This window comes from Phacochoerus africanus, chromosome 6 (genome assembly GCF_016906955.1).
Source record: "Phacochoerus africanus isolate WHEZ1 chromosome 6, ROS_Pafr_v1, whole genome shotgun sequence".
NCBI lineage: Eukaryota > Metazoa > Chordata > Mammalia > Artiodactyla > Suidae > Phacochoerus > Phacochoerus africanus.
In genome coordinates, this window is record NC_062549.1 from 30018477 (window position 1) to 30042216 (window position 23740).

Consider the following 23740-nt stretch of genomic DNA (forward strand, 5'->3'; position numbering starts at 1 on the left):
GTAAGCATAAGTGAAATGCAGTGATGTTTTTGAAAACAAGATTTTTGTATGATCCATTGACATACCCAATGCCATCAAATATTTATGTATTCATTTTTAGTTGCCATGTGCATACATTCTGTGCAGTGTTTCTTCACTATTATATGAACTGTTAGTGCTCTGATTACTTATTCTGTGTTGATATTATAATTGTGATGGTGGTGTTTAGAGGCAGTTATTAATATAAGTAGGCAAAACCATTAGTGCATACATGAGTTATACAGAAAAACATAAGGCTATTAAATGTTATGATTCTATATTTTTGATATGACAACATATCTGATATAGATATTTCATTTCCTTGAGATATAATTATTTTTGAAATTTTAAAATAGTTATATTGAAATAGTCATTCTTTCTACTTTCTGTTTATTTTTAATTACCTATAAGGTAGTAACATCTTACATCTTAAATTTAAATCAGGCTAGTGTTTTAGACTGTTAGAGCATTTAATATCAATTCTAAAACCTTGATTCATAGTTAACCTTTGATATTATTATTTTAAAAGACCATTCTGACTCAGAGTGATCGAAACCCAGTAATTATTAAATAAGCAGAAACTTTAACGGCAAGATTATAAAACATTCTTAATCTTAACTTCAAGGAAAAGACTAATGAAGAAAATTGCTGAGATAATATATATTTATTATAAAATACTAAATCATAAATATTTTATAAATATACCACCTATATCCTTAGCTAAGGACTGGTAAATATTAGTCATTTTTATATTTTGATCTCATTAAGAACTTAATAAGATGAAACTCAATGAATGAAGTAAACTTCTTTTCAGTAGAGACTATCTCTAATTTTTTTTCCACCTCTAGCCTTTACTGAGCCCTTCCACGTATATAAATTAAATCTTGTTCATTTTTGTCATTCTATATTTGTGTCATCTGCTTGATAGTTTAACTTCAGGGAATTAAATGAAAAACAAAGTTCACTTGCCTTTTCATTCTAGATAGTTAAATTGGGTCAGAGACTTCTTTCTATTTTTATTTGATAGGTTTTTTTAATGACAATTTTTAGGCAATCTTCAGTGTAAAGCCACAGAAAAATAGTAGAGCCTATTTTTAGCATCTTAAACCTCTGTATCATATTTTTATGTCTGAATTTATCTCCATCTCTTTCTCCTCCAAAAAAGTTTTAGCATTCTTTCAAACTTCCCTATATGAAATGTAGACAAGAACATATTAGAAATTTGGTGCGAACATTGGCATAATTGTTACAAGTTCAAAGTATTACATGATCAGTTCATCTGTCCCTTGAGTTATGTTCTGGAAGTTATAGAGAAAACAAGATTTGACAAGTTAAGCAAAATATAAAGAATATGCAGTTATAAATTGATCTATAGGTTTTTCTTATAGTTTTGTAATTCTGAGTCACCTCAAATCTAGTATTGTTCTTATGTTTGATTTTCAATAATCACAATATTGACATTTGTTTGGAAGAAATGAAGACTTGCTTAGGTATACTTAGAGTCCATTTGGGCACTAATGGTACTTATATTCACATATTGCAATCTTTTTTTTTTTTTTGCAGTTTTACTAAAGGGAGGAAAAAAAGAGGAAGAAAAACCATTTAGAGACTGTGCAGATGTATATCAAGCTGGTTTTAATAAAAGTGGAATCTACACTATTTATATTAATAATATGCCAGAACCCAAAAAGGTAAAACCAGAAGTGTTTGTTTATGAGATGTAAAGCAGATCCTAGTTGAATTGCTGAATAATCAGATTGATTTGTGAGCTTGTTAAACTGAAAATATATACGCCTGAGCTCTTTTCTCCCAAAGATACTGTTTCCCAGGTCCATAAAATATGAAAACCCTATTGTACAAATCTCTTCCAACCCCCATACCTCCCGTTCCTATTTCACACAAAGTTTTCTATTTATTCTATTCTCATTCCTGGGATGTTCCATTGCTCATAAATGCTTGCCTTGTATAGATTACATGTTGAAGTCACATACACTTCAAGTGCATGAGGAAGACTTTAGGAACCATCTTGCTAAGTCCTAAGGACCCAGATGGTACACATACATCATCTACAGTTCAGATACTGTGGAGAGAGGTCTAGGAACATATTTCCAGAATCACTGCTCCTGTTAGGGTAGAGAAACATATTCTAGCTTAACTCATCATCTTGAAAGGATTTGCTTTTCATATTTACCTAAAGGAGTGTGTTGGAGGATAGTTTTCATCAGTATATTGAATATGATCCAAAGTAAACTTCAAAGCAAGAAAACACTATCTTGTTGCTGCCACATCTCTTTTCTATACACATTCTCCCTATTTATTCATTAAATCATCCATCCTTCATTCAGTACACATTAAGTGTATGTTATTTACTTGTCAGTCTCTGACTAGGGACGTAATATAGAACAAACAGTCCCAGTGCAGTGATGAAGACAGTTACAGAGATAATTATAACCTATGGTAGAAGTGTAGTAATAGAGAATGTTTGAAGTTAGGTTTGGGGGGAGGCTTGAGGAGAGCCCTGCTCTTCAACAGGTAAACCGCTTTAGCTAGATGCTCCAGACCTCAAGGTGACCACCTGCCTTTGCAGTGCTTTATCCTCAAAGGACAGAGCAGTTTTTCTCCTCTCTTTGTTCCACCTAAATAACCAGTCTTCCATCCCCATTTCCTCTGGGTACTGAGCAAATGCTCTTGGGGCGACTTTGCATGACCTACCAGAGTTTTACGAGTAAGGACTTTACCTTTTATCTTTGATTCCCCAGACCCAGAATAATTTCTGGCACATAGTAGGTCCTCAGTAAATTGATGCTAAAATGAATGAATAAATAAATGACTTACTGATGATAATATCAACACTCCTGTGTAATGTGTAGTAGGTAAGCCCAACTTAATCATTCTGATTTCTGATTTCCTTTGATGGTTGAAGGAAATGAACCTTGGAACCCAGTTTGCCAGTTGTCACATAGTTGTCAAGAGAGTCTGGCTCTACAAGCATCCTTGGCTGATTTTAGTGAGGATTCGTATTTTAAGTTTGCTCAATGTTTTTTCCCTTTGTTGGGACAAAATTTTCTTCTGAAAAGAGGCCTTCCGTGCTGTCCTATTACAGGGGGGAGGGATGGGAAAAGCACAGGCAATAAGAGAGGTGGCAGGAACAGTTATGTACATTGCTACCAGGGTCACCTACCAGAGAACTTTGGTTTCACTATATTTCATTTTGGGCTTCTGTGCAAAATTTCACCAAATCAAGTGTCCCATGTCTTTTAAAAAAAGAACTATGAAGGTACAATAGAAAGTTTAGGACTAAAGAGAAGAGTGTAGTTTATTGTAAGAAGGAGCCTTTTGAATCCTTTGCATCATATTACATGAATTCTTCCTACTCTGCTTGCTGATATCTTAAGTACATCTGCTTGCTGATATCTTAAGTTGTACTTAAGTTTAAATTCAATTCATACACATCCACAGGCATGTATGCACACCCACACACTGACACACCATGCAGATAGCATGTAAGCGTGTCAGAAACTGTCCTGGCGAAGGGGAGCGGAGCTAACATAAATATCCTCTGTAATTTACCGATAGTGCTACATAAGACCTGAAAGAACCCCTAAGTATTTGTCAGTTCCCCTCTAACCTAATGCCTATAAAAGTAAAACCCATATGCATGGGTGCAGCCCTAGAAAAAAAAAGTTGTGACCCTCCTTTTAGACTCTTAATAATTATGTATGTATGCATATAAAAATAAAATAATTTTTAAAGTTTTTAGATTAACTTTCACACTTTTAGAATCTTTTTCAGCACATCACCAGTGCAACCACATGTTCCTTAGTGAGGACATTACATAAAGTTTTGATTATTCCATTAAATTTTAGTTATGCATAATTATAACTCTATTCTGGTTCAAAAGTTTTGAGATGCAAATGATGTGCAAGCTATTTGCAACCCCTGTTAGGGTAGAGTATCCTAACTCATAATCTTGAATAACTCATACTTGAATAATAACTCATTAATTTGAATAACAAGTTATGAACCTAAATTAAGGGTTTTTTTAGATTTATATTAAAGAATGGGTTACAGGATCCAGTCACTAGTTCAGTGGCTGACTTCTATGTTGGTTTCACAAAGATAGCATGATTTAAATTTATACCTCTTACAAAATGATGAATTTTGTACATTATAGAGATTCCATGTTATAAAATAAATAAGATCTAAAATACTAAATCCACAAATATCAAATATCTGCTAGATGAAACTTCTTTGATTTTGGCCTAGGAAGAAATTAGTACCCTGAACAGACAACACAGACCTGTAAGAGACAAATTTTATCATTATGGAAATGGCCCCATAGCTCTTCAGAGGGAAGGAAGAGAAAGTCATATGTCATCTGGACTGTCATTAGATTTAGTTTAATTGGAAATAATAACAAAGAATGGAGAGAGGGGGAGATAACTGACCATAAGGAAGAAAGACTTTTGACCTTCTTTTTGACTTAGTAGGTGTTCTTTCCCTTTTTTTATTCTTTCTCCTTTATGACCATATTTCTCTCACAAGTAGTAATGCTGTTCTGTCATAGAGACAGATACATTAGGCTGATAGACCTGCACTCTCTGGTAGGCAGCAAATTTTGTATTAAATCCCATATATTCACATAGCTTGGCATTAGGAAGAACAAATATTGTGTGAACTTACTTGATGTAATTTAGAAAGTGATTAATAATTTAAGTGTATTGTGCATTTAGTTTGTCAAGTTCTATTTGAAGTAGTTTAGATATATATACTCACTTGTTTACTCCTTTCAATAACTCTGTGAAATAGGTGTTCCTGTTAACCCTATTTTAGAAAAATAGCTTGCCCAAATCACACAGTAAATATTGAACACATGCTTTGTAATAAAGGAATCACATAGTAAATACTGAACACATGCTTTCTAACTACAGAGTGTATGTACCATCTTAACGGGGGAACTAAAAAGAATAACTACTAATTATATTAGTTATGACTGAAACTGCACCATTCATAATTTTTGTAGGACTCTATGTGAGTGACACAGGTAGGAGTTTATTGTCAGAAAATTATGTTCTGATTATAAGCCACGCCACTTCTTCCTACCCTGTAATCTCATTTTCTTCTCTTATTTTTATATAAATCAGTGGTATCCTCTCGATTCTGTAAAATGCCCTTGGAAAATGCATCTTTAGGACCTTTGCCCTTCCAAGTAGATTGTACTCTGTAGCTATAGTTTGGTGCTAATCGTGTGTAATGCTTATCAAAAATTTTGTTCAATTTAATGCTTGCACAGGTTCTAGCAAGGGTAAGACACTCAAGGCAAGCCTATATAAAAATGAAACAAAACAAAAACTTCGGTTATGTATGATGTAATATATAGATCAATCAATAAAATTTGCTTTCTAGGCAATTAAAAAACTGCTAGTAGGAATTATTAATTGAGGCAGAGTGTTGCAAGTATACATAGTTGTTATGTAGTTATTGTTTTGACTGACATCATTACCTACCAAGAAAGAATGTCTGCCAAAGTTAGAAAAGCATTTTCAAATGTGATATGGAAACCAAAGGCAGTTTTCTAGGATTATTAAAATTTTCAAGCAGATATAAAATGATAATCAGATCATTTATATACTTTTTACTTTTTATGTTATTAATGGCCTGTGAATATTTTCCTCTCTGAATTCCCTTCAATTTATGATAGTAGGAGACAGGCTTTTTCCTTTTATTTCATAAGTCTCTAAAACCAAATGCACTATAACCAACTGCATTTCATTCAATAAAACAAACCATTAAATCAAAGCTCTGATTATTGTAAAATATTTAAAAATTTGTTTCTGATTTCATAATTTCACTAATTCTTGGAAAAGGACTATAACAAATGTGTTGATCCTTTTTTATTTAAGATTATGGAAAAATAATTAACATTTGCAAGATTAATCATTCCAACTTGTATGCAGCATAAAGGCATAAGAACTATGTGAATCAAATTTCCTCTTTTTGTTTGGGTTTAAATCATTGTTAATGTTAAAAGGTATTTAATGCTTGAAAGCTTTGACCTTGCTTGGGATAGGAGCCAGTTCAGTCTTTTCTTGGACAGAGTTAAGCCCAAGTCATATGATCAATAGATGCAGTAGGCATAGTAAACTTAGTGGGGGCCCATGTCTAGAGGAAGGACATTGCCAAAGTACAGAGTACACCACATTGGCGAAGGAACTTTTCAAGTCCTTTCATGTCTCAAATCTTTTGAAACCAATCACCCTTTTTTTTTTAACTTCCTTCATATGTTAAGCATAGGCATTTTATTTTTCTTCTGACCGGAAATAAAATGGTCTTTTCTGTGTTGTGTGCTAGCATGAATCCAACTTCATAAATATGTGTGTATATATACTTAAACATACAATAAAAAGCATGCTCAAAGATTAGTGATGCCAATATTATTAACAAGAATTTGGTAATCATAAGGACAGTTTATTTGAACTCGTCTATATTTTGGCTTTGTACATTCCATATTTTTCATAATAAATTATAAACAAATTATATGCAATATTATATACAATAGTAAGCTATGTTATCTGAGAGTATATATGCACAACATAAATGCATTTAATTTCATATATAAGATACATCTAAGCGATGAGAGTAATAATAAAGCTTAATATGTGCCAAATGTTATTCTAAAAACTATATTCATTGGAGTTTCTGGTGTGGCTCAGCGGTTTGCGAACGCAACTAGCTTCCATCAGGGTGTGGGTTCGATCTCTGGCCTTGCTCAGTGTGTTAAGGATCCAACATTGCCACAGGCTGTAGTGTGGGTTGTAGATGCGGCTCTGAGCCAGCATTTCTGTGGCTCTGGCGTAGGCCTGCGGCTGCACTTCCAGTTAGACCCCTAGCCTGGGAAACTCCATGTGCCACAGCTGCGGCCCTAAAAGACAAGACCAAATAAATAAAAATAAATAAATAAATAAATAAAAATTCTATATTCATTGATTTTTTTAATCCTTGAAAAAGATCTAAGAGATAGAGCAGAGGTGGGACTTGAACACAAGTAATGTACCACTGAATCAATGCCCCTAGCCAGTGTGCCATTCAGTTCTATTGTGTCTGTATTCCACAAATGGCAAGTGTTATCATTGCTATTATTATTGAGTCTAATAAGAATTGCGGAGCATAAGTCTAACCTCTTAACTTCTTTGCACTTCAACTTCCAAAGCAGTAATCTACCTGAGTATCTTCTCTCTCCCTGGGTAACTTTCTCCAGCTCCTTATCTAAGAAACACTCCTAACACATCTTAACATTTCCAAGTCACTGGATGTCTTTGTCTAAAAGAAAGGTTATCTTTTAAAATTTTTGAGTATGGAGTTCCCCTTGTGGCTCAGCAGTAAAGAACCTGACTAGCATCCATTAGGATGAGGGTTCAATCTCTGACCTCACTCAGTGGGTTAAGGATCTCACGTTGCTGTGAGCTGTGGTATAGGTCACAGACATAGCTCAGATCTGGCATTGCTATGGCAATGGTGTAGGCCAGCAGCTGCAGCTCTAATTCAACCCCTAACCTGGGAACTTCCATTTGCCACAGGTTTGGCCCTAAAAATTAATTAATTAATTAAAATAAAATTTGTGAGTGATTTTAAAACCTCTTAAGTGCAAAGAATTTTAATAATGTAGATTATAGTAATAAAAAACTGTGAAGAACAGTTTTCTCTACACACTCTATATTCGTAAGTATAGTTATTTCTTTCCTTTAGTGTGTAAGTGTACTGTATACATTTGCAAACAGTTTGGCAAACCTTCAGGCAATCAAATGTTCATTAGGATATAAAATCTGGAAAAGAAGTCTAGAGTAACTAGTTAAGCCAAGGTAAAATTTAATTAAAAAACAAGTGACATTAATTTCCTCTAACAAAATATTTCCTTGACATTTTCATTTACTCTGATCTGTTTCACCATTAAAGTTCCACTTTGACCACTTGTGTTGAATCACCAACTATGCCCTCTTTAAACTGTGCCATCTGGCTTTTATTTTTCTAGGAATCATGCAGTCTCTCTCCTCAAGATTACTAATAGCTTTTTTCATTTTTAATTTGTGTGTATTTTACTAATCTTTACTTATCTTGACGTTTCTGGAATACTTGATTAAATTGATCAGTCCCTTACTAAGAATCCATTCCCAGCTTTCACTGCATTTCTTTTGTTTTTAAGTAATTCAGTGCATTTTACTATATTTGTAGTTGTAAACCATGATCACAACCTAATTTTAGAAAATTTCCATCCCAAATCACTGCATTTCATTAATAAAGTTTTCCTATTTTATCTTTCCTTTCTGTATATCTACTCATTCAACAAAATATTAATTTAGTGCCTGCATGCTAGGCACTGCTCTAGGCACTAGGGACAATAGCAAATAAAATGAAGTTCCACCTACATAAAAATTATTGATGTTTTTTATCCCATAAATTGTTCACCAAAGGCCATTATTGGACTCTCGCCCACCACACACACATACTTCTCTTTCCATTTTTTACACTTCTCTTTCCTTTTTTTTTTTTAACCTCTTTAAAAGTCCATCTTTGGAATTCCCTTCATGGTGTAACAGAAACGAATCCAACTAGGAACCATGAGGTTGTGGGTTCGATCCCTGGCCTCATTCAGTGGGTTGAGGATCTGGCGTTGCTGTGAGCTGTGGTGTAGGTCACAGACACAGCTTGGATCCTTCATGGCTGTGGCTGTTGTGTAGGCCAGCAGCTGTAGCTCTGATTAGACCCCTAGCCTGGGAACCTCCATATGCCATGGGTGTGGCCCTAAAAAAAGCAAAAACATAAAAAAGTCCATATTTTTGCTATCAACTACTATTTTCCATCAAATTGTCCCCAATATAATTTTGAATTGGGTATAGGTTCAAATCCTATATCCAGTACTTGTTATATTAATAATAACCATTGGTAAGTTGCTGAGATACTCAAAGCCTTAGGATTTTCATCTGCAAAATGAAGATAATAATCATACCTAGGTCATAGGGTTGTTGTATGATAAATTAGAAAATGCATGTATTGTTTGAATTATCTAGCACTTACAAATATGCTATTGCTAATAACTCTTCCTTTTTCAGTCCGTTATGCTCTTATCCTTATTCTTATCCTTGATCTGCCTACAGTTATATCATTTCTAACTGATCAATAAACTCCCCTTTTGGATGACTATGCTATCCCAAACTCTAAGCTTCCAAAACCATGATCATTTCCTTTTCTCATATGTTAGCTCTCTTCCTTCGATTTATCATTCAGTTTACTGACCCTGTTATTCTTTAAGTCACTAGAATTGAAAATTGTGGATTCCTACATCTCCTTAATTCTACAGGAGCAGTTTCTAACTGAAACTTTTAGAGGACATGGTCCATAATTTGTTCATCATCATATCCCCCATTGTAACACAGAATTAATGCCCTAAAATGTTTGTTGGGTGAAAAATAAATGAATTGGGACTAAGGACGATGAAAAACTAGATAGAAGTTATGTTGAAGACAAAGAGCAGGTACATAGAGGTTAAAAGATTAGTACAGGGGGAACTTTAGGACAGGGAAGGGTTTTCAAATTTATAAACTTGGAGGTGAGTCAGTTCCTAGTGATGATGAATACATGCTGATGACTGGCTGTTGTCAAATTAGAGGAAGAGCTCTCGGGAGAGCACTTTGCCTACTTTTATATGCTCACGTTTAAGCATGTATCTCATAGTTCCTTTCACTCTGAGGAAGTACATGGACAATTTGTCCTATGAATGACCAATTCTTGCCATTGTTTTCATACCCTTTAGCCATTTGTACTCTAAATTTAATCTCTCAGGGAAATCACTTGGGGTTTTTCCCTTAATAAAAGTTTAGCTATGCCCACACACAGCCTGCTGCTGCTGTTGCCTCACATCTGCACCTTTAACCAGCCTGCAAAATGCTTTAGTAGTCAATTGCCAGGGGAATGATGTTCCTCATAGCTGAGCCCTTGAATAATCAAGCTGCCACATTCATGCTACATCAATTACAGTGATTGTTCTCCAAAGATAATCCCATTACAGATATGTTTCTCTCCTTGGGTGGACCCTGGGGGAAATAAATCAATTTCTAAATAAATACTATTGTACTTAGAATAATTGAAATAAGCATATGTCTTTGAAAGATTTGGATAACTTATCCACATGGGAAAGAAATGCTTCTCAGAGTCAGAAGGAATACAGTATGTCATGTTCTTCTCGTATTGTTTATGATGAAAATTCAAGCAAATAATGTGTTCTCCATATGCTGGGGACCAAATTTTGCCTCTAATGTAATACTGAACCATCAAGAATAATTATTTTAGTATATACACTTATAGGAGCTAATATGCAATAAAATGTTTAATAACTAAATACATATTATGCTTAAAATACTGTTTTTCCAAAATCTTTATTAGTATATTATGATTTAATTAATTAAATATTTTAAAATTCCAAGTCATGTTTTAGCAATAAAATAATCAGTAATTTTGGAAACCTAAGCATTCAAAAAAAATTGAAATTAGATAATACCTATTACTATTTAAGGAAAAAATTTTTTAAATAATTTTTATAGTCTGTGCCTGAGACAATTTTAAGCTGCCTGCTTTAAATCTTTACAGTAATGTATGCACATTTGATAGAATTTAATCAGAAACAACTCAAACATAGGAAGATGACTAAATTAACATTTTCAACAAAGCGATTTTTATTATTTTTGTCTATAGGCCTATAGTGTTTTTGTTTTGAAACATATCTGATACTTATTTCTTTAAAACAGACATAATTTTCAGTTGACTTTATTTTCCTTTTGTCTGTCAGGTATTTTGCAATATGGATCTTAATGGGGGAGGTTGGACTGTAATACAACATCGTGAGGATGGAAGTCTAGATTTCCAGAGAGGTTGGAAAGAATATAAAATGGTAAGATGGAAGAATTTACATAGTTTTTGATGTTTTATCACGAGATTTTCTTCATTATACCGTGTGATAAACCCTTGTATTTTTAGATGTCTTTCAGTTATCTTAAAAATAAAATGACATTGTTCTAATTAAACATGAAACACTCATAAATCATTCTCAGTAAATGATTTCCATGTGTGCATCAGAAAGAAAAATGTATTACTGTAATTATTTGGTGAACTGTTAGGAATTGTCTGAATTTGTTCCTGATTGAATGAAGGTGGAGGAAGCTAGGACTTATACCCTGGCTGGTTACATGAGCCAGGACAAGGGAAGTGTGAAGGACTGTGGGTTATAGAGGAGGACTTCCAAAGGCTTTGCTCACAGGGCTGTCAAACTGTTGCTGCATGTTGACTGAGAACCCCTTCCACGTGGCTAGGTCAGGCTTCTCTCAGTACAATATTCAGGGTCATTAGACTTGTTAGGTGGCAGTTGACATGCCTCAAGCAGAAAAATAGAAACTTCCAGATCTTTTTAATATTTATTAGACTCAGAAATAGCATGGTGTCACTTCCACTGCACTCTTTTGGTTAAAGTTGATGACAGAGCCAGGCCAGATTCAAAGTCAGACAAGTACACAAGGGTGTGAACTGTGAGGCATGATTCATCAAGGTCTCCAAAATTGCAGCTGGTATTATCATCATCAGAGCTATCCCTTTCAGTGTTTAATGTATGTAAGCCTTGTACACATGTACACATGTCCTTATCTAAATTTTATATCAAATCTATTAGCTAAAACTGAGCAAACTGGGAGATGAATTTTTCCAAGATAATATGGTAGATAGTTGAAATAAGCTAAAACCCAATAATCATATTGTGCCTACAGTATTAAATGGTGAGATCTGCTGACAAAATATCAAGGGACAGTAGTGGAAGGTGATTTCCAATTGTGGACTAAATTTCACTTTTTATATCTAAACAACTTTTCTTATATGGGTTGTTTCCATGTCTTGGCTATTGGGAATAGTATTGTAGTGAACATAGGGGTGCATGTATCTTTTTGAATTATATTTTTTTGTCTGGATATATGCCCAGGAGAGAGATTGCTGTATCATATGGTAGTTCTATATTTAATTTTCTGAGGAACCTCCATAGTGTTTTCCATAGTAGTTGTACCAATTTACATTCCCACCAACAGTGTAGGAAGGTTCCCTTTTCTCCACACCCTCTCCAGCATTTATTGTTTGTAACTGGTGTGAGGTGGTGCCTCATGGAAGTCTTGATTTGCATTTATCTAATAATTAGTGATGTTAAGCATCTTTTTCATGTGCCCACTGGCCATCTGTATGTCTTGTTTGAAGAAATGTCTGTTTAGGTCTTTTGGTCATTTTTTGATTGGTTTGTTTTTTGTTGCTGTTGAGTTGTGTGAATTTGTATATTGTGGAGATTAAACCCTTGCTGTTCACATCATTTGCAAAGATTTTCTCCCATTCTGTGGGTTATTTTTTTTTTTATGGTTTCTTTTGCTGTGCAAAATCTTTTGAGTTTAATTGGATCCCATTGGTTTATTTTTATTTTTATTGCCATTATTCTAAGGGGTGGATCAAACAGGATATTACTGTGATTTATGTCAAAGAGCCTTCTGCCTATGTTTCTCTCTAGAAGTTTTATAGTATCTGGCCTTACATTTAGATCATTAATCCATTTTGAGTTTATTTTTGTATATGGTGTTAGAGAATGTTCTAATTTCATTTTTTAAATTCCCCTCTTAGAAAGTAAAGAAAAATATAAAGAGAAGTGTTATACGAGCCTATGTTCTTTTTTTTTTCTTCCAATTTTTATTCACATTAAAATGCAGTGAAAGAAATCAAATAAAACATGTTGTTATTTTAAAGACTTAGAAATGGCTACCTTGGACTAGTATATTAAGATAGAGAGTTACGCCTATTCTGCATGTGTGCATTAGTGTGGGCCATATACTAAAGAGGTTGATCACTAACAGAATTATCCCCTTAACGCTATTTTTTTTCTTTTTTAAAAACTGAAGTATAGTTGGTTTACAATGTTGTGTTAGTTTCAGGTGTACAGCAAAGTGATTCAGTTATACAAATATATATCTATTATTTTTCAGAATCTTTTTACTTACAGATTGTTATAAGATAGTTCCTTGTGCTATACAGTAGGTCCTTTTTAGTTATATATTTTAAATTAAGTAATATGTATATGTTAATCCCAAACTCCGCTAATTTATCCCCCTTGCCCTTTCCCCTTTAGTAAACTTTATTTTCTCTGGTAAGTCTATTTCTGTTTTGTAAACATAAATAGTTCTTTCATGTCATTTTTAGATTCTTCATATAAGCAATATCATATGATATTTGTCTTTGGCTTACTTCACTTAGTATGATGATTTCTAGGATGTGATACATAGATCACATCTTCTTTATCCATTCATCTGTTGGTGGACATTTAGGTTGTTTCCATGTCTTAGACTATTATAAATAGAGCTTCACTGAATACTGGGCTGCATATGTCTTTTCAAATTAGAGTTTCCTAGATACATGCCCACGAGTGGGATCTCTTAATCATATGGTGACTTTATTTTTGTTTTTTTTAAGATAACTCCATACTGTTCTCCATAGTGGCTGCACCAATTTACATTCCCACCAACAGTGTAGGAAGTTTCCTTTTTCTTCATACCCTTTCCAGCATTTATTATTTGTAGACTTTTTGATGATGGCAGTTCTGACTGGTGTGAAGTGATACCTCGTAATTTTGATTCGCATTTCTCTAATAATTAGTGATGTTGAGCATTTTTTTTCATGTGCTTGTTGGTGATCTGTATGTCTTTGGGGAAATGTCTGTTTATATCTTCTGCCCATTTTTAAATTGGGTTATTTGTTTTTTTTATGTTGAGCTATATGAGCTGTTTGTGTATTTTGGAAATTAATCCCTTGTCTGTCACATCATTTGCAAATATTTTCTTCCATTCATAGATTGTTTTTTCATTTTGTTTATGGTTTCTTTGATGTGCAAAAGCTTTTAAGTTTAATTAGGATCCATTTGTTTATTTTTGTTTTTTTTTTCCTTACTCTATGAGACAAATCCAAAGTACTGCTGCAGTTTATGTCAAAGAGTGTTCTGCTTATGCTTTCCTCTAGGAGTTTTATAGTATCTGGTTTTACATTTAGGTCTTTAATCCATTTTGAGTTTATTTTTGTGTATGGAGTTAGAGAATGTTCTAATTTCATTCTTTTATATGTAGCTGTACAGTTTCTCAGTGCTACTTATTGAAGAGACTGCGTTTTTCTCCATTATATATTCGTGCATCCTTTATCATAGATTAACTGACCATAAATGTCTGGGTTTATTTCTAGGCTCTCTGTCCTGTTCCCTTGATCTCTATGTCTGTTTTTATACCAGTACCATGCTGTTTTGATGGCTGTAGTTTTGTAGTATAGTCTAAAGTCAAGAACCATGATTCTTCCAGCTCCATTTTTCTTTCTCAAGATTGCTTTAGAAATTTTGAGTTCTTTATTTTTTTCCATACAAGTTTAAATTTTTTTTGTTCTGAAGTTCCCATTGTGGCTCAGTGGGCTAAAAACCTGACCATGTCTGTGAGGACCCAGGTTCAATCCATGGCCTTGCTCAGTAGGTTAAGAATTCAGAATTTCTGCAACCTGAAGCATAGGTTGCAGATGCAGCTCAGTTCTGATATTGCTGTGGCTGTGGGGTAGGCAGGCTGCAGCAGTTCCAATTCAACTTGCAGCCTGGGAACATCCATATGTCAGAGGTGTTGCTGTAAATATAAAAAAATAAATTTTAACATAAAAAGAAAAAAAATTCTTCTATTTCTTTGAAAAACTCCATTTATAATTTTTTATGATTATTTTTGCATTATATTTGATTTACAGTGTTCTGTCAATTTCTGCTATACAACAAAGTGACCCAGTCATATATATATTTCTTTTTCTCACGTTACCCTTTTCTGTAGATAGGTTCATTTTTGCCACATATAAGATTCCAGATATAAGTAATATCATAAGGTATTTTTCTTTCTTTCTTTCTTTCTTTTTTTTTTGTCTTTTTGCCTTTTCTAGGGCCGCTCCTGTGGCATATGGAGGTTCCCAGGCTAGGGGTCTAATCATTGTTGCTCACAGCAACACAGGATCCTTAACCCACTAAGCAAGGCCAGGGATCGAACCCACAACCTCATGGTTCCTAGTTGGATTCATTAACCATGGCGCCACGATGGGAACTCCTCGAATGCATTTCTATTACCAACAGTGGAAGATCAGAAAAAGAAATTAGGGAGAAAATAGTTTCAAATGATGCAACTGACAAGGGTTTAATCTCTAAAATATATAAACAATTTTCACAACTCGACAGCAAAAAAACCAACAGTCCAATTTAAAAATGGTCAAAAGACCTGAGTAAATATTTCTCCAAAGAAGATATTCAGATGACCAACAGGCACATGAAAAAATGCTCAACATCACTAATTATTAGAGAAATGCAAATCAAAACTACTATGAGATTCCACCTCATACCTGTCAGAATGGCTATCATTAACAAGTGCACTGGTAATTTGATAGGAATTACATTGAGTCTGTAGATTGCCTTGGGTAGTATGGTCATTTTAACAATATTGATCCTTCCATTTCAATAATGCGGCTTATCTTTCCATCTGATTATGTTGCCTTCCATTTCTTTCTTCAGGGTCTTACAGTTTTCAGGAGTATAGACCTTTTTCCTCCATATTTTTGTTCTTAGGTATTTTATTCTTTTCAGCATGATGGTAAATGGGACTTTTCCTTAATTTCTCTTTCTTAACTTTCATTGTTAGTGTATAGCAATGCAACACATTTTTGCGTTTTAATTTTGTATCTGTAACTACCAATTTCATTGATGAGTGCTAGTAGTTTTCTAGTTTCATCTTTATCATGTCATTTGCAAACAGTGACTGTTGTAGGACTTCTTTTCCAATTTGGATTCCTTTTATTTTGTTTTCTTCTCTGACTACTTTGGCTAGAACTTCCAAACCTATGCCTAATAAAAGTGGGTAGAGTGGGCATCCTTGTCTTGTTGCTGATCTTAGAAGGAATGCTTTCAGCTTTTCACCTTTGAGTATAATGTTAGCTGTGGATTGTCAAATATGACCCTTTATTATGCTGAGGTAGTTTCCCTCTATGACCACTTTCTGAATTTCAAAAGCTTTTTCTGCATCTGTTGAGATGATCATGTGGTTTTTATTTTTCAGTTTGTAAAGGTGGTGTATCACCTTAATTGATATGCTGATATTGACAAATCCTTTCATCCCTGGGATAAAGCTCACTTGATCATGGTGTGTGATCATTTTAGTGTATTATTGAAATCAGTTTGCTAATATTTTGTTGAGGATTTCTACGTATATGTTCATCAGTGATATTGAGCTGTAGTTTTCTTTTTTGTGGTATCTTTGGTTTTGGTTTCAGGGTGACAGTGGCCTCATATAATGAGTTCAGAAGTGTTCTTTCCTCTACAATTTTTTAAAATAGTTTCAGAATGATAGGTGTAAAATTCACCTGGGAAGCCATCTGGTCCTAGATTTTTGTTTGTAGTTTTTTGAGGTTTTTTGTTTGTTTGTTTGTTTTGATCTTTTTGTCTTTTTAGGGCCACACCCACAACATATGGAGGTTCCCAGGCTAAGGGTCCAATCGGAGCTGTAGCCACTGGCCTACACTACAGCCACAGCAATGCCAGATCCAAGCCATGTCTGCAACCTACTCCACAGCTCACAGCAACACCGGATCCTGAACCCACTGAGTGAGGCCAGGGATCAAACCCACATCCTCATGGATGCTAGCCAGGTACACTAATCTCTGGGCCACGACAGGAACTCCTATTTGTAGTTTTTAAATTAATAATTCAGTTTCAGTACTGGTCATTGATCTGGTCATGCTTTCTATTTAGCCCTCCTTCAGTCTTGGAAGATTATTTCTTTCTAAGAATTTGTCTGTTTCTTCTAGATCGTCCATTTTATTGATATAAGTTGCTTGTAATAGACTTTTATGATCATTTCTGTGGTACTAATTATAATTTATCCTATTTTGTTTCTGAATTTATTGATTTGAGCCCTCTCCATTATTTTCTTGATGAGTCTGGCTAAAGGTTTATCAATTTTGTTTATTGTTTCAAAGAACCAACTTTTAGTTTCAATGGTCTTCTCTGTTTTTTTTGTTTGTTTGTTTGTTTGTTTTGCCTGTTTTCATAAATAAAATTTTTTGGAACAAAGTCATGCTCATTTGGTTACATACTGTCTGTGGCTGCTTTTGAGCTCTAAGAGGTGAACAGACCACCTAGTTTTTGTTTTTTTTTTAATGTTATTATAGTCGATTTACAATGTTCTGTCAATTTCTGCTGTACAACAAAGTGAGCTAGTTTATACATGTATGCATCCTTTTTCTCATATTATCTTCTATCATGTTCTACTACAAGCGATTGAATATAGTTTCCTATGCTATACAGTGGAACCTCATTGCTTATCCATTATAAATGTAATAGTTTGCATTTACTAACCCCAAACTCCCAGTTCATCCCACTTCTCCCCCCTCTTCCTTGGAAACCATGAGTCTGTTCACCATGTCCATGAGGTTGTTTCTGTTCTGTAGGTAGGTTCATTTGTGCCATTTTTAGTTTCCACATATAAGTAATATTATATAGTATCTGCCTTTCTCTTTCTGACTCAACTTCACTTAGTATGAGAATCTTCATTTCCATCCATGTTGCTGCAAATGGCTTAATTTTGTTCTTTTTTATAGCTGAGTAGTATTCTATTGTGTATATGTACATGTTTATGTGTAGTTTTTGTGTGGAGTCCTTAGCGATTTTTATATATAGTATCATGTCATCTGCATAGAGGGACAATTTTATCTCTTCTCTTCCAATTTGGATACCTTTTATTTCTTTTGTTTGTCTGAACTTCCAATACTATGTTGAGTAAAAGAGGTGAGAGTGGGCATCCTTGACTTGTTCCAGAATTTAACAGGAAGGCTTTCCACTTTTTTCCATTGAGTATTATATATTGGCTGAGGGTTTGTCATAAATGGCTTTTATTATGTTAAGATATATACCCTCTATACCATTTTTGGTAAGAGTTTTATCATGAATGGATGTTGCATTTTCTCAAATGTTTTTTCTGCATCAGTTGAGATGATCATACGGTTTTTGACTTTTCTTTTTTTAAGGTGGGGTATGAAATTGTTTGCTTTGCATAGGTCGAACCAGTCTTGTGAACTTGGGATGAACTTTGAATCCCACTTGGTTGTGGTGTATGATCTTTTTTAGGTGTTGTTGGACTTGGTTGGATAAAATTTTGTGGAGAATTTTTGTGTCTATATTTATCAAAGATATTGGCGTATAATTTTCTTTTGTGGCAGTATCTTTGTCTGGTTTTGGTATTAGGGTGATGGTGACTACTTCTTCTTGGAATGATCCCTCAATTATATCTTCTTGGAATGATCCCTTGATCATTATGTAGTGTCTTTCTTTGTCTCTTATAATAGTCTTTATTTTAAATTCTATTTTGTCTGATATGACTATTACTACTCCAGCTTTCTTGTGATTTCCTTTCACATGGTGTTCCTTTTTCCATCCCCTCCCTTTCCGTCTGTATGTGTCTCTAGATTAGAATTTGTCTCTTATAGACAGCATATAAATGCATCTTGTTTTTCTGTCCATTCAGCCAGTCTTATGTCTTTTGATAGGAGCATTTAACTCATTTATATTTAAGGTAATTACTGAAATGTACATTCTTATTGACATTTTGTTGATTGTTTTGGATTTGTTTTTGTAGGTCTTTTTTCCCCCTTTCTTCTTTTGTTCTTTTTCTTGTGGTTTGTTGACTGTCTTCAGCGATATGTTTATATATGCTTATGCTTTTTATTTTTTGTGTATATATCATAAATTTTTGGTTTGCAGTTAACAAAGTTTTAATATAGTAGTCTATATATATGTGTATGTATGTATATATATATACATATATATATATACACACACACACACACACACATATATATATATATATATATATACACACACGATTACTTTAAGTTGCTAATTTCTTAATCTCAATGAATTTTAAATATCCTGCTTTCGTACTCTCCTCCTGCCATGATTACTGGTTTAGATACCATATTTTACATCTGATTGTTTAGAGTATCCGCTAATAGCTTATTGTGGTGGATACAAGTGATTTTACTATTTTTGAATTTTAACTTCCTCCCTAGTTTGTGTGTGGATGCTTTCTTACTTTTACTGTATGTTTGTATTTACTAGTGAGATTTGCCATCTTTTAATTTTCTTTTTTCTACTTGTGACCTTTTCTTTTCTCCCTAGAGAAGTTCCTTTAGTGTTTATCATAAAGCTGGTTTGGTGATGCTAAGTTTTTTAGCTTTTGCTTGTCTGTAAAGCTTTTGTTTTTTCCACCACTTCTGACCATTGCTGGGTAAAGTATTGTTGGTTCTAGGTTTTTCCCTTTATCACTTTAAATATATCATGCTACTCCCTTCTGGCCTGCAGAGTTTCTGCTGAATAATCAGCTGGTAGCCTTGTGGGAGTTCCCTTGTATGTTATTTTTTTGCTTATCATTGTTGTTTTTAATATTTTCTCTTTTTTAAATTTTTTCAGCTTGATTATTATGTATCTTGGCATTTTTCTCTTTGGGTTAATCCTGCTGGGGACTCTGTTTCCTGAACTTCAGTGACTGTTTCCATGTCCATGCTAGGGAAGTTTTCAGCTATTATTTCTTCATATATTTTCTCAGGCTCTTTTTCTCTCTCTTCTCCTTCTGAGGTCCCCCCCCCAAATGAGAATGTAATTGCACTTAATATTTTCCCACAAGTCTCAACCTGGCCTTGTTTCTTTTCATTCTTATTTTTAAATTCTTTTCTGTGTCAGTGATTTCCACAACTCTGTCTTCCATCTGGCTGGTCTATTCTTCTGCATTCTTTATTCTATATGGATTCCTTCTAGTGCATTTTTCTTAACTCATAGTTATATTCACCACTAAAATGGGATGTGGAGATGTTATCTATAACTCATAGATATAAGACTATAAATATAGACTACAGATATAGGTTCTGACATGTCTGAAATACATTATTTTTAATACTAATGATAAAAGAAAATATAAAGTTGTCATAAAATGACTTTCTAAAATGGTGACTTACTAGCTGTAAGCATCTGCTGTGTTGGCAAACTGTAATCACTAAGTAAGAGAGATTGACATGTGAAGTATGGCCTTGATTCATGTCTTAGAAGCATTTACTAAATATGTATTTTTTAAGCAGTTTGTTTCATTATTGGAATGGGACTGAATTACTTTTTAACCATAGCTTTTGTGAAGTTTACACCTGTCCTTTTTTTTTAAAATAGAAAGACTATCTATCATGTTTTATTCAAACTAGGTAAATTTATCAATTGAGTGTCAATCTACATGGTTCAGAAAATGAAATAAATTCCATAATTCTGCAACATTTTGGCAAAAATGAGTCTGATGACATTGTTTTGTCATATATTACAGTTTGGTTAACTTGGTATAAAGTGTTTCAGTTGTTTTCTCCAAAGCTTTTCTTTCACGTAAAGACAAAATAACATGACTCCATAAAGAATGAATATAAACCCTTTATGCCAGCTCTTATCAACCATACCCACTTCTGCCTCCTGAATTAAAACTGACTGCTAGGCTATAAATCTTTTGGGAAAAAGAACTTCTTGGCATGTACCACTTCCTCCCCAATCTTCACATATCTCACTATTACAATAAGACACTTCACTTCTTCTCAAGCACTGAGTGTGAAAGTAGAGTTTCATCCCTCCCTCCTTTCTTCACTCTTTCATTTCATATTGGTTGATCTCTATGGACTGCCTCATGCTTTATAAGGTCTGTAGAACAATATGTTAAAATTATCAATACATGAAATTACAAATATATAACTGTTGTTTTTAAACCTCTCTCAGTTTGGAATATTTGAATTTTATTTGATTCTTAACATTGGATTTAAGCCTATATAAGTCTTTTTTACCCAAGCTTTGTTTTCACTTTAACTTTCTTATGAGGAGATTCAGCAAAATCTGGTTTATGGATTTGTAAAGATGTTTGTTCAGAGGGAAGTCTGGAATGGCCTTTTAATGAGACACTTAAGGAACTATATTAACTCCTTCTTGCCATGAGGATACCATTTAATGGCCTCCAGCAACAACACTTATCAGCAGTACTTTTGCATATAAAGCCCAGTCAAGCTTGGATTTCTAAATAGTACCCTAGTGGCCTAACTTTATAGAAGGTAGTGACTAATGCCCTGGAGACAACTTGTCTTTGTATTGAAAACAATTAACCCTGTAAACAGAGCTTCCTATTGACAGGTAGTTCAGTCTGAGTACCATACCTTCCGGGAGTTCTTTGTTTCTGGAAAGAAATTAAGAGCACATTTTCAACTGCATTTTTTAACATCTTCACATTAAAAGGAGAAAATATATAAGTTCTTTGTTTCTGGAAAGAAATTAAGAGCACATTTTCAATTGCATTTTTTAACATCTTCACATTAAAAGGAGAAAATATATAAGGAATTTAAGATGCTGAAATAAATCATTCTTTTGATCTTTCTTGAGCTGTCTTAGCAGTTAGAGCTGATGTACAATTGAATTGTGTATGAAAGCACCTTTGGAAGGCCATAGTTTAGCAACCCTGACTTCTTACTGTTTTCTTTTATCATTTTATGGAAAGAGATGAAACTCATAGAGTATATGGATCGTGCCTGGTTTTAATTGTGTTTCAGCTATAAAAGTCAACACTTCCTAAGAGCATTATTAGACAAAACAAAGTATCAGAGACAATTATTTTATTAACTTGGAAGAATGCAAGCCAAAACTGAATGTTTCTGCAGGTTTTGGCAAAAACTAATAAAAATTAGTCTTTCTTCTTTGTGCTTTTTTTAAAAGCAAAATGTGGCTTTTAAGGCCTATTTTAAGCCAGCATTAGTTTAGGATAAATTCCAGTGTCTTCTGCTTTTATTAAAGAGCTAAAGCAGAAATAAAATTGATTAACAATCTTTCTGAATTATGATATCAAAATATTTCATATGATTATGATTGGCATAAGTAAAAGGTATTTTTCATGAATGGATATCCATTGATTTATTTTTAAAAAAGAAGAAAGTCTATTTTTATTACTATATTTTTTTATTCAGGAAGTTACTTGCTACTTTTTCAATATTAGAACTGAATTTTGTATAAAATTTTATTTTTATTCTTTTGAATGTTGCAGGATATTTGGAATAAAATATAAACCTATGGTAAGCTGTTATGTGTACAATAATGCTAAAACTTTTTTTGTCTCTGCATTGGCCATCTCTGTTATTTCAGGCATATATATGAAATTTTTTTTCAAGGACAGTCCTGTAATACATAATCAACACTTACTGCCTAATTTGGAGCTCAATATAAAGATGAGGGTTTATGCTGATCTCTTCCCTGTTTACCCCTTAGATAATTTGATCTGGTTCATTTCTTTTTTATCATTTGTATTCAGAAGAGCTATTCTGCATCATAATCCGTTTCTCCATCTTTGGTACACAGCAGACTCACCTGTGGAACCATTTAAATGTACAGATCTCTAAGTCCACCCCAGACGTAGTAAGTCAGAACTTCCATTCATGAACCAAGCCATCTGCATTTTTAAAAAGCTCCACAGTTGTTTCTGATATGCACTGCAAGTTGAAAGCAAGTGTCAGAATTATCAATTTATTAGCATGGGTTTAAAACCTCAAAAACTGCCTCATTTGTAGATCCTAAAACCTGTAAGATGTAGCAAGAAAAGAACTTTTAAAAATAGGACCAAGGCAGAGTTGAAGAATACAGCTTCTCTTTAGCATTAGGAAAGCAGAAGCAAGAGTAAGAAAGTAATCTTTACTTTGGTTTCTGTCACAGTTTAGCCCTAATTGCAACCAGTGGGTTTAAAATCCTTAACTCCTGGATTGAAATGACTACTCATTTGTAGAAACCAGTAGTCAACTTGTCATAAGAATACATTCATTCCTAACATCTGAAAGTCTTTTAAAGAATTTGTTCAGGATCTCCTTATTAATTTTCAGACTAAGACCAGACCCTGGATTATTTGTGTTCCATCCCTCATACTGAATAGAAAGGAACCTGCTTAACCTCATATAGCTCACAGTCTTTTGGGAAAGGGGCAAGTCAACAGAAAATTACTATATATTTTATAGTTATATATATATTATATATATAGTATACATATATAGTGATATATCCTCTAATTATAATAATGACGACTAGGTTTTTAAGTGCGTCTCATGTATCAGTTCTGAGATAAATGCTTTAGGTATATTATCTCTCTTCTTTCTCACAACACTACATATGGAAACAATATTTTAAATCCTTATTTTGCATATAAGGAAACAGAGGCTCAAAAGCAAATATATGGCAGAGCAAGGCTTCAAATTGGAGCAGATACAGGGAGTAGCAATCATTTAATCGAAGCCAAGTCTTTATACCTAGGCATAAGATTTGTAGTCAGCCTGATAGATGATCTGATAGACAGTTTACTGATGTGGGAACCCATTTCCCCTTTTTTCATGAATTTTTCGTCTTTATGATGAAATCATCATTTCTGCATTACTGCACTTAGAAGGTTTCCTCCTACATGTCTTTCTCTTAAGTCATTTCGATTTCTTGTAAGCCAAATGTTTTGCTCCCACAATAGAGCATATTTAGACAGTTTCTCAGGAAGGTGCATGAAATAAAATT

The 23740-nt window shown here is 33.7% G+C and overlaps 1 protein-coding gene across 2 annotated transcripts in view; it reads left to right on the forward strand.

Annotated features, from left to right (window-relative positions):
- ANGPT1 (angiopoietin 1) overlaps nucleotides 1–23740 on the forward strand; it is a 289488-nt gene that overhangs the window by 208815 nt on the left and 56933 nt on the right. For both annotated transcript variants that reach the window (XM_047783418.1, XM_047783419.1), the window contains exons 5-6: nucleotides 1582–1709; nucleotides 10859–10960. In XM_047783418.1, coding sequence (XP_047639374.1) covers nucleotides 1582–1709; nucleotides 10859–10960 — 230 coding nt within the window. The remainder of the gene's footprint in view (nucleotides 1–1581; nucleotides 1710–10858; nucleotides 10961–23740) is intronic.